Source organism: Vanessa cardui, chromosome 10 (assembly GCF_905220365.1).
Source record: "Vanessa cardui chromosome 10, ilVanCard2.1, whole genome shotgun sequence".
Taxonomy (NCBI): domain Eukaryota; kingdom Metazoa; phylum Arthropoda; class Insecta; order Lepidoptera; family Nymphalidae; genus Vanessa; species Vanessa cardui.
The window spans coordinates 11,363,057-11,375,525 of record NC_061132.1 but is presented as its reverse complement, the minus strand read 5'-3'; the positions used below and the strand labels follow the sequence as shown (position 1 = coordinate 11,375,525).

The 12,469-nt window shown below is 32.4% G+C and overlaps 1 protein-coding gene across 3 annotated transcripts in view; it reads right to left on the bottom strand.

Annotated features, from left to right (window-relative positions):
* Nucleotides 1–4,305: 4,305 nt before the first annotated feature.
* The window catches only part of LOC124533176 (ceramide synthase 5), a 32,750-nt gene continuing 24,586 nt past the window's right edge, over nucleotides 4,306–12,469 (bottom strand). For 2 of the 3 annotated variants that reach the window (XM_047108345.1, XM_047108347.1), the window contains 6 exons: nucleotides 11,476–11,697; nucleotides 10,870–11,091; nucleotides 10,099–10,217; nucleotides 9,181–9,325; nucleotides 8,450–8,541; nucleotides 4,306–5,923 (listed from right to left, as the gene is read on the bottom strand). In XM_047108345.1, coding sequence (XP_046964301.1) covers nucleotides 5,914–5,923; nucleotides 8,450–8,541; nucleotides 9,181–9,325; nucleotides 10,099–10,217; nucleotides 10,870–11,091; nucleotides 11,476–11,697 — 810 coding nt within the window. In that variant the 3' untranslated portion in view covers nucleotides 4,306–5,913. Of the gene's footprint in view, nucleotides 5,924–8,445; nucleotides 8,542–9,180; nucleotides 9,326–10,098; nucleotides 10,218–10,869; nucleotides 11,092–11,475; nucleotides 11,698–12,469 lie in introns of those variants that run through there. The other variant, XM_047108346.1, reaches the window with a different exon arrangement.

The following is a 12,469-nucleotide window of genomic DNA, read 5'->3' as shown; positions in this document are numbered from 1 at the left end:
GATCTCCGATATTAAATAAATATAGGATTAAGGTATACCATAGAAGTGTATTAGGCCTATCGAGGATTTGGTATCAATCTCTGAGGGCTGGCAGGGCTTTCAATTCAAACGTACCTCAAAAGTTTTGACTGACTTTTATTTTATCAAGACCGAGGTATTCCTTGCGTCAGCCTCCATAATAATGTTGGCGATAACTCGACAGATCCGAAAAAAAGTCTAATTTATTTCGGTCATTACCCATTTGCCAAGGCTCATCGATCTAACCCACAAGTAAATCTAGTAACACAACCTTGTAAATATTTAATCAAATCGAAAGTCTATATATTGAGATTAATGTCGGCTGTACACTCGCGCGTATTCAGTATTCTAGGATGACCGTGTACACTCTCGTTTGTAAGTACAGATGTAAACACTGAAAATATGGACATGTGAGACATGACAAGTAGGGCTCTTTGAATCCAATGCGCTACAGTCGATATACTTAAACGGCATAAATAAGACACATTTTTATAAGATGGCGTGACTCGAGATGATCGTCGCTCACAGTGCATCAATAGAACACGATAAGCACAGAATAGAGTGATACAATCGCGTTTAATCTCGATAATAGGCAAGGCACTTTGAATCGCGCACAAAATACTGACTCGCTACACAGAGAACACAATGCGAAGCCATACAAAAAGCGAATTTAGCATGTACACTTTTGCAATCGTCATGCGGTACCTCGGGGAGAGTGTACAGCCGCCATAAATATATATTAAAACAAATGCACTATTAGGATATCGAAGAAGCGTTGACATAGTACAGTATAAAAGGAGAAAGAGATCAACAACCCTTAAAATCATCATCATTCACTTGAATTTTAACCTCAATTCAATATTTATATTTTAAGCTCGTAACATCAAAAATTGTTATGAACATTCCTTAAATAAACATAAACTCCCAATTACCATACAATCGATAATCGAATATCAAATATAATCTAGCTTTACTATATAATATTATATATAATCTGTAGTGCAATAAAAGTTGCATCGATAAAAATCGTAAATTTTTCAGTATTTTTTTTAATTTATAATCTACCCTAAATTGTCAACAAATATTAACACAATGGCTTGTAATTGTTGGAGACTCTGAATAAATCTTAAACCAGTGGCAAAATCTTGCCAACAATATAAAATTTTCACACTCCCCAACTGCAAACATTTTGCAGCAACAATGTTTTAGACATTTAAAATTATACATATTTAAAAAAAAGTTCCAATTTAATTGATATTTGATTTTCGATTGTCGAATCATAATAAAATCATCCACCAAGATTGATCAAGCATTTTTATTACACATCGATGTAAAACAAACAGGCCTTCATTATGATAATTAAGTTTAAATCTTTCTAAAGGACGTCTTTAATCGAAAATCTCTTTATTTAACATTTAAAATAAATACTGTTACGCAATATTGAGCCTTACAGCTATAACTTTAATTACTAAATCGCAATAACCAGATACAAAAAGGCACAAAAAGTCGGATAACCCCGACTGTATATTGTAAATTCAATCAAGTACCGCGACATTAAAATTTATTAAGTATTTATACTTTAGTTATAGTGATATATTTAATTATTTATCATTCAAACTATTAAGTAATTTTCACAACACCTAATATGTAAATAATATTTTTGGAACAATTATTCTTATAAATAAAATATTGCATTATAATAGGAATACTTTTCTCTAAAGGTGATCTATATAAATAATAAAAAAAAAACAACATATCGTTTATATACTCGTAAAAAACTTAAAAATAATTGTTAATAACAAATAAAAAAATCTCTATGAAAGGTACAAATATGTCTGTGCGTGCAGCTTTGTAAAGAAAACGGTACAGATTATATAACATAATTATTAGTACAATTTTGTTCTAATTTCAAACATAATAGAAATTCTTAAAAAAAAATAAAAAGCAAATATTCGTTTTATAGAAACTATTTGCGACTACTGAATGTACCACTATCAAAGGCATATAGAAAATTAGTAAAATTCTAGATAAATTTTAATCAATCACAACTAAGAGACATTTAAATCACATTATAGGCCTATATTAATATAAAAATAACATATTTTCTGAATGCCAAGGATACAATGTACACTATAACAATATATTATCTACGAAAGCGTCTTTGGGTGTTTCATATGCATAACCTACAAAATGTGCAATCATTAACAATTACATAATGTCAAATGATATGGTTATTTTTGGTATTGAATTATCTAATATTATCACCATACCACAAAACAGTGCAGTCTAGCCGTAACACTCGCGTGACGTAGTTCTTGACAACATTACCAAATTTATATGGACTGTAGAGGTATGAAGGAAGTAAGTTGACCCAATTTGCTGATATACTAGCGAAAGAAAAAGGCTTTTTAGCTATGGTAAAGCCGGGTACGGAAATCGAGGTATACCACCTTGCCCAGGCCTTCAACGATAGCTTCTGCTATCGTGGAAAAAAATTTTGAACCAGTGGTGTGTCCAGTTATAGATAGTGAATACTATATTAATAAGGCTTCCATAATTTGCTAGAATGTCGCTACTATAGCAATGAGTTATTACTTGAAATTAACATTTAAATATTTATAGTGGGGTTTTATAAATTTTACTAAAAACTTATTTGAAAAAAATAAAACACTATTTAAAGGGGTGGGTGGGAATATTATCTGACTTAAGGAGAAGTCCATTTCAATATATAATACCCGGTGTATTAGCGCTTTCCTTCAAATTTCGCAATCTAAGTCCAGCAGCGCCAAATTAATAGGACACTTTTTATTAACAGGGATACTTCTTCCCTCTACACTCCATGACATTAATATCACACAGATAAAAAAGATATGTATTCATAAAATGTATTCATTATTTATTCCACATAAAACGTTATGTTTTTCAACATAAAAAAGAGCATTTATATAACTGTATATTATATATTTTTGATATATAGCCACGCGAGTGTTTACGCTATCATAACTATATAAAATAAAGTTTATTAGCCTATCTAATTAATATTAGAATAACAATTTCTTTGTAAAATAAGTATATATCAGCTAAGTAGGGTTTATCTATTACAAATTCGAAGTTAGCAAATCAACTTTCTGTAATTAAATTTGACAATTTCGTACATATTTTCTAACCATCGTTTCTCTAGCGAATAATTAAAACAATTTCTACTATTATTAATGTCCATTATTTATAAAGTTAGGAGTAGAATTAATATTTTTGATCGTTATTTAATAAATGTGCTTATGTATCGTTTGTTCGATTGAATTGAAACTTATTAATTATTGTACCATAAATGTACAAAAGATGGCGTTAGTGTTTACAAACAATCAAACATAAAAAAAAACCAAATATACATGTTTTGTAGACGCTGCTTTTAGAATACGAATGAAATGAAAGCTAACAAATGGGTATATGGCATCCTTTGTCCAAAAAAGCAATAAATTGTTTTTATAAGAGGAAATAAAAGTATTTTATCATTCAATACAATTAACTTTTGATAAAATAACACTGATTTAAGTCTCATCACACAAACGTTGAATATTGAGTAATGTCTTGTTAATCATAAGCGATTAAATAAAAATGAAACGTCCAATCTATAATAATAAGTAGCGTGGTTGGTAAACCGTTCATTATAAGACTCCTTCGTTCATAAGTCGGTTTCTACGATAACGTCACTTTAAGTACAAGACGCATTAAATATATATTCATTATTTTGTGTACAGTACTTTTTATCACATGAAAACAAGGCTGCTCTTTCATTAGTATCTAATCATAGACAATTTCCTCTTATTTTTATCATATTGTATCTAGATTATTCACAGCCAAGGCATAAGTTTATTATTTAATATTAAATAAATAGTTAAGATTTTATTTTGTATAGTAAAATATATTTTAAATGCGAATAGGGTATGAGTTACAATGACGATTATAATCGGACTGGAGTTATTTTATAAATCAGGGATAGAGACCAAGGCAGAAAATTATTAGGGCGGCAAAATCAGGATGTAAAATTAAAAGATAAAAATGTTATCTTCAAAAATGTGAATAAAAAAACAATTAAAACAAATCTCTTATTGAAGGGCCTATTTGTGGGCCAGACCAGAGCAAAAGCCCTAGGGCCTCCACAAGAGAGGGGCGCCAATAACATAACAACGGTTTACAATTTTAAGGTAATATGTACAGACTAAGATATGTTCGTATAGACAAATAATAACAATATATTATTAATTATTTTTTTAAAAGTTACTCATATAAAGAAGTATATTATTGACAAGCATATCTGACAGGAATGAAAATGTTCAATTTAATTTATTAATGACCTAATTATTATCTAATTAGGGCCTCCACTCCTTTGTGGCCTCAGGGACTCCCGGCCTTTCAATCCAGTTCTGAATATATAATATCATAAATAAAACCGTAGACAAAACTGTTCAGGGCCGCTTTTTACTCTGTATGACAATCCATTCCATATTGTTTATGGTAACTGTTTACGATTTGTGTTATCAATATAAAAAAAAGAACAGAAAAAATTCGAAACATGCACATGTTTTTTGCTTTATCTAATCATCTAATTTAGTTCTAACATGACTGTGGACACCTGCGTGATATCGGACATTGTGTTATCAATGAATAGATAACAAATCGAATTAAATAATTGTAAAAAATAATTTATCAATGATAATACTTATTTTTAAAATACAATAAATTGAATAAATAATATGTTAAAAATACTTCGATACTTATTCATATTAATAGCGTTTGTATTATTATTAGCGTTGTAAATATGTTGCCACTTCGAATTTGTAAAAGCCTTCACGGTAACGCGAGTAAATTTGTTTTAATCGTTAACATTAATTTTTAACTATCAAACACTGGAAGAATCTACTTTATATCTGTAACATAATTGAATAACGTGATAAAGTTATATGTACTTGTATTATGTAACATTTTCATTATTATATATTATTTCAATATGATTGTTTTGTGCTATTATGAAAATTAATTGTAGGACATTACAATGGCAAAAGGACTTAAGATGAACAAACCATAGATTTTGAATTATTTGCGATTAGCTGATGCTTCTGATTTTTATACACATCTTTATTTTAAATACAACACTGTTGCACTTATCATATAAATAGCATTCACTATAATTTCTTAAGTTCCAATAAAACCTTCGCCGACATTTTTGTGTATACCATAGATTATTTTGTGTCAATGTCAAATGTCAATTCAAGTTCAAATTTATAGGTTAGTTATTTTCACCTTTTGCCATTGGAATAGTCTACAGAAAGGACTATTTACTAAACGTATTTATTTTTAAATTAACTTAACCGACAGTGGTCCCAAGTCGTTTTTTTACGAAAACCTGACCCCACATAAAATAAATGCAAAAAGCGAAGGAACATTAATGTTAAAAAATCTAAATATATAACGAAAATAAAGAAAAAACTTTTTGGTGTATTATTTTTAGATTAACGACTAACCTACGATTTGGAATTTTGACTCGTAAACTTTGGTACAGACAACAAAAATATTCCACCAACAAGAGCGGAATTAAATTACTTTATAAAAGAAAAAAAAAATGTCAATTAGAATTCCATATCAAATACGACAAAAAAATATATAACTATTACTATAAAAACAATCTTAAAAATAAAAACAAAGAGTCAATGTAACATGGCAACACTGACTTCACTTAGCGTTGCTTGGGACAAATTATTATCTGTGTTTTTCGTCTACGTTGGGTTATTTTAGTGTAAATCATAGCGGTTGTGATATTATTCGATATTTAAAAATGTATTTACGTTCTCCACACTGCTGCTCTCCAATTAGATGCTGATATAAAAATGCCGACCCCTATGTACTCCTGGAAATATAAAAATAGTTTTATGATAATCAAGCAATAATTAACGCTTATTATTTTTAATAATAATAATCACTACATAGTATAAAACAAAGTTGCTTTCTCTGTCCCTATGTCCCTTTGTATGCTTAAATCTTTAGCGCAACGGATTTTGATGCAGTTTTTTTAATAGATAGAGTGATTCGAGAGGAAGGTTTTTGTATATAATACATGGACAATATAGTAAAGAAATACTGATCATTTTAGAAGTTTATAATATTATGTCGTAAATAATCAAATTCTGTAGTATATTCAGTATCTATATTATACCGTGCGAAGCCGGGGCCGGTCGCTAGTAATAAAATAATGCACACATTTATATAATTTTTATACATTGTTAAAAAAATATTTTTAAACTATAATATAATGAATATACCTTAAATATTTTTATTTATTTCGCCTTACTTTTTTGTAGTAGGCAGAGAAACTGGCAAGTATGTATGATACTTGTTGGGAAGTGGCCAATACGACCTACATATATTTGTAAACATCAAAACATCAGGAACATTACCACGTGATGTGATGGTTCACTCAAGCCTCAAAACGAAACACAAAAATAGTCCTTACTCACTCACTAATAAAGTACTAACTCGTTAACACTGTTTTACTCGCATTTTAAGTTACTAGTATATCATGCTATGAATCGCCATTGGGCGGCAAGACATATAAACATTTTTCAAGGCGAAATTCAGTGACTATTCATTGTTATAAAACAGTATTGCTTTCGATTAAAGTAAATTATGTGAAAACCACATCTACCCAAACTTGGTTATTACAGAGTCAAATTTTCAATGAACAAATATAATAGTCTAATATATATTTTAGATATTGATCTATTGATTTAGGTACGACTTGAGTCAGGGCGTCAAGGTAGCCTGCGTAAGCGATCCCGTGGCGTCCGCCGAAAGACGGAGATGGTACCGCTGGTTTTTTAGTGGGTAAACCCGGTGGACCTGGGCGCACTGGCGTCCAAGAAACGGGGAGTCCCACACCCCCTCCCCACCTTCCATCACATAGGGGAAGCGCGTAACGCGTTTTTCCGAGCAAAAAAAAACAGAAAAAAGAAAAATGTTCGACTCGAGTGATGCTCGTACTAACAAGATGTCTTAATGTGTGTGACTGCTGAGAGTAAAGACAGCAATAAAAGTTAGTTATATTTCTTAAGCTTGTATAATTTAAACGTTGATAACTTAAAGTGGAATGTTACGTTTTTCTAAGCCAACAGAACTATGTAATTAAGTGGTATAATTTGTGGACAAACATAACCTAGTATACACTATACACTAATATTATAAATGAGAAAGTAAATCTGTTTGTCGCTTTTTCACAACCAAATCAATGAACCGAATTTGCTGAAATTTGATGTGAAGCAAACATGAAATCCACTTAAGGACATAGGCTACTTTTTTGACTGACAACCAATCCCATAAAAACCGAGCAAAGCCACCGGCGACAATTAGTAGTTATTAAGTGTTACTTGTTGGTTAGTGGTTGCCAGAAGATCATATGGGCCACCTGATGGTAAGTGGTCACCATCGCCCATAGACAATGACGCTGTAAGAAATATTAACTATTCCTTACATCGTCAATGTGCCACGAACCTTGGGAACTAAGATGTTATGTCCCTTGTGCCTGTAGTTACACTGGCTCACTCACCCTTCAGACCGGAACACAACAATACTGAGTACTGTTATTTGGCGGTAGAATAACTGATGAGTGGGTGGTACCTACCCAGACGGGCTTGCACAATGCCCTACCACCGAGTAAAGTCGAGAGTAGTCAAAATCAAATTATCTTATTTACTCTATAATTATATTGTCATTGGTCAATGGCAGGATGACGTAATGTATGTAGTTTTCAATTTTCACTATGATTATTAAATTTGACCTTGATCACTGTTCGAGACAATGAAGATAAGTGCTTATATTATCTACACATATAATAAAATATGATTGTATGTTTGTAATATTTAAATAATCGATTTTTATTGAATGCATATGTATGTATACGGTACAGTCTCATGTCTCGGTAGAGTCGAGATGGCCCAGTGGTTAGAACGCGTGCATCTTAACCGATGATTGCGGGTTCAAACCCAGGCAAGCACCGCTGGTTCATGTGCTTAATTTGTCTTTATAGTTCATCTCGTGCTCAGCGGTGAAGGAAAACATCGTGAGGAAACCTGCATGTGACAAATTTCATAGAAATTCTGCCACACGTGTATTCCACCAACCCACATTGGAACAGCGTGGTGGAATATGTTCCAAACCTTCTCCTCAAAGGGAGAGGAGGCCTTTAGCCCAGCAGTGGGAATTTACAGGCTGTTGTTGTATGTATCTATTTGTTTCGGCTAATCTCTGGAGTGGCTGGACTGGCATTTAACTGGCAAACACTTGATGTAATAAGGAGTAACTTAGGCTCTTTTAGAATTAGTGTTAAAATCAAACGCAGGCAAAACTAATTAAATATATAAGCTGTAGGGATTTGACTTACTTTTTGCTATTGTATCTGTTAGGCGTGCTGTGATTGGACTGATGCGAACTGTCGCTAACGTCCGAACTAGAACTTCTGATATCTCCTTCTATCTGAAACGCAAAATTTCCGTTGAGCATTCGATATTTAAAACTACCAAAAAATCATTAGAACATCTAAAAAAAAAAAATATAAATAAAAGTCTACGTCGAAAACAACGGCCTTTTTTAAAATCGAACGCGATACGTTTTTAAAATAATGTCATTGGGTGTCGATATTCAACCAAAACATAAAAAAATCAAAATCAAAATAAACTTTATTCAAGTTGGCTTTTACAAGCACTTTTGAATCGTCATTTAACAATTAAGTGAAGCTACCACCGGTTCGGAAAGTAGATTCTACCGAGAAGAACCGGCAAGAAACTCAGTAGTTACTCTTTTTCAACATTAAAAAAAATACAGTCATGTTAGTTAATACAATTATTCAAATTAATATATCCTGCCTGGAAGTCAACAGGTCAACATTCCACGCCTTTTTATCATCTACAAAATCTTGTATCGAATAATACGCCTTTTTTACCAATGTATTTTTATATACGTTTTGAATTTACGAGACGGCAAAGTTAAAATGTCTGCGGAATTTTACTCGTTTAAAAATAATATCCACGTATTTCCGAATTGTTAGACTAAGAATGCTTGATACATGAAACTTTTCTTTGAAAGCAATTAATAATGAAAATTTCTGTAACTTACCTTTCCAGCGTTGATCGCCTTATACGCGACTTGCAATATCAGCCACGTCCACACCATATGGAGGACCAGTAACAGACAGAGGAGGGCGTTGAAGAAGTAGTACGCCGCGAACATTGGCAGGAGCATCGGTGCTCGTATTGACGTGCTGAAAGAGACGTAAGAATATCAATGGCAGATCAATGGCAGGCGAGAGTTTGAAGAGAGTTACTTGGTGGTAGGGCTTTGTGCAAGCCCGTCTGGGTAGGTACCACCCAGTCATCAGTTATTCTACTGCCAAGTAACAGTACTCAGTATTGTTGTGTTTCAGTTTGAAGGGTGAGTGAGCCAGTGTAACTACAGGCACAAGGATCATAACAACTTAGTTCCCAAGATTGATGGCACATTGACGATGTAAGGAACAGTTAATATTTCTTACAGCGTCATTGTCTATGGGTCATGGTGACCACTTACCATCAGGTGGCCCATCTGCTCGTCCACCAACTTATACCATAAAAAAAAAATAATAAAAAAGAAGTATAAATGGTCATATAGTTACGATATATCAGTTCAGTTTATTATCACGTCTTCTATGTACTGGTTAAATATAGATACTTTAAAATAAAATATATTTATCATTACTTTCGATAATTTTTAATTATCTGATTTTTTTTCTCACCTTGCTTTCATGATTACATATATATCTGACAGATTTAATATGTAAAAGCAATAAATAAATGGATTACTATTATTATTGTTTATGTTATATGCATATATAATCAAGTTAACAAAAAAATGCGCGCAACTGAATAGTTGAGTTCTAATGACTATTTATATAGGCGTATATTGTGTTACGGCATATAATAATTTTTCTTATTATTTATTTCATATATTTTAAGGCAAGAAAAGTAATATATAATATCCAGCTGTTCCAGAACAAACCTCCAAATAATGTAGAACGGATATATTCCCAATCTCGTGACGATCCAGAGTATTGTGAAAACTGCAAATATCGCGTCACATAGTTTCTGATAATTCGCGTATTTCGACGCCTTCGCAGCCTGAAACGCACCAAAAACAACATCATATCACATACCATATATAAATGTTAACAAAACTAGACCCTTTTCACGAATTTCAAGATTACACAAATGACATAACAAGTAAGTAAAACGCTCATAATCCTATTTTTAGGAAGATCCAAAGCATTATAAAAATATTTACGCTATGCGTAAGCTGACCAATTATTGTGATTAATAAATGTTTTATTTTTGAATTAATCTGACATAAGAAATAATAATTTGTCGTTTATTTTTACTCAATACAACTACTATAAGACAACATTTAGATGGAAGACCAAAAATATTAAATATTTTTTACTTTCGTCGTTATTCCGTTTATCTTAACTACTAAAAAAACTAACTCTACTAATAAATGCACGTGTTATACACATCTTCCACTTGAAACCCTCTTTCTATTGATGACAACGGCATCAAAATCCATCGTGTGGCTTAAAAGATCCAAGCGTCGAAATGACTTCGTTTTTTACAAGATTATTTTGCTTGACAAACAATCTAAGGCAGACTATTTAATTCTTACCTGTACAGGTGAGTTTTGATCTTATGAAACCAAAGGCAATTACGAGGAAGCAGGTCACACTTAAAACTTATAATTAAAAGCAGTTTATAAATATAGTCACACCAAAGATTTTACCTCTAGGAATATTTCAGCACAATCGTGCAGAAGCAGCACCAGCGTGCCGATACGATACAGATTGCAGACCCAGCTGAAGGACAGCAACGCAATGGTCGCGAGGTGGTGCACGAACATCTGCCAGAAATCTTTGCGTCTCACGTCCGAGAACTGGGACAGCGTCAGCGACCAGTAGAACGCCGCTGATATCATGTAATACCACCATACGTCACTAGTTAGACCCTGAAAAGGTTAAGAAATTTAATTATATTCCTTTTACGCCAATTTTCAATGTTGGTAACAGTCAATTAACTTTGATTTGAACTTGATATTTTCAATTTATTACGGTATTAATTGTATTATTACGGAAACATATCTTTGTTCAAATAAATTAATAATAAGATTTTAAATCAACATGGTTATTATTATTATTACAATCATTAAAAACGGGATATTTATCATGTGTTTTCACGAGACTCGTGAACAAGACATTCGTAGATAATGTCGAAATATCGAGCTCCTCCGAATAAAAATAAAGAACATGGTAAATATCCCGTATTATATAACATCAAACGGTATTATTGAGTGTATCACATTTCGTCATATAATTTTCATTTCTAAACTAACCTGATGAGGATACCCAATGTAACACTGATCGATATCCCAGAGCCACTCCTTATCCCACAAGATGAAGAACCCATACGAGAAGTTGAAGATATAGAAATTACACCTCCACGCATTCTCGCAAAACTTGACGAGCGTCGAGGGTTTGTCCTGACTACGGCGGAGACGCCACCACCTCTCGACCTGCCGTTCTGATAAATCCAACTGTTTCGCTAAGGCGCATATCTGGAATTAACATATTCGTTTTGGATCTTTGATATTATAGTAATTAATATATGCGTTATGAGTGAGTCTTTATTTTGCACGAAAAAGCAAAAAAAATACGGACATGGTGCGCCATTCCAACATGAGACGCAGCAGGCAAAATGTATAATGAACTTTTTGCTAATCGCTAAAAAATTTGCAACATGCATTGTAAGTAAGACAATGGCAAGATACTTATTTCTTTCTGTGAGAGTTATGGAGATTGACAGCCTGAGTTTATTTTATTGGAACAAGAATAAAGCTTGAGCATTACCGAAATTTTCGATTTTGAAAACCATCATCGTCATAATGATTTGAGCGTTGAAGTTTAGTCAGACAATCGCCAAATCTATTGTAAAATATTGAATTAGAACTGGGTTTTGCAATTCAGGTAGTTACGATCTTATCACCAATATTTTGTTGAGCTTACTGAAGACGAGTGAGCGAAAGGGTGTGCCGAGTGTTAAGCAGCCCATGTCTTAAGTCAGAGGATAAACAATATCCATTAATAATCAGTTATTTATGGAGACTGGATTAATATCTAAGCAGATTTGCCATTCTTTAGATATGGTCGAAAATAACCGATTAGATATTGTAAACATCAAAACATTAATTATAAGTTTTCGGTGACATTCAATATTTCTCTAAGTTCGGTTGGAGGAAACTAAATATTTGAACACTTAGAGGTTTATTTCTTTTAATTAACATGGCACATCTGTAGTTACTCACTCTTCTAAACGGAACACAAAAATAC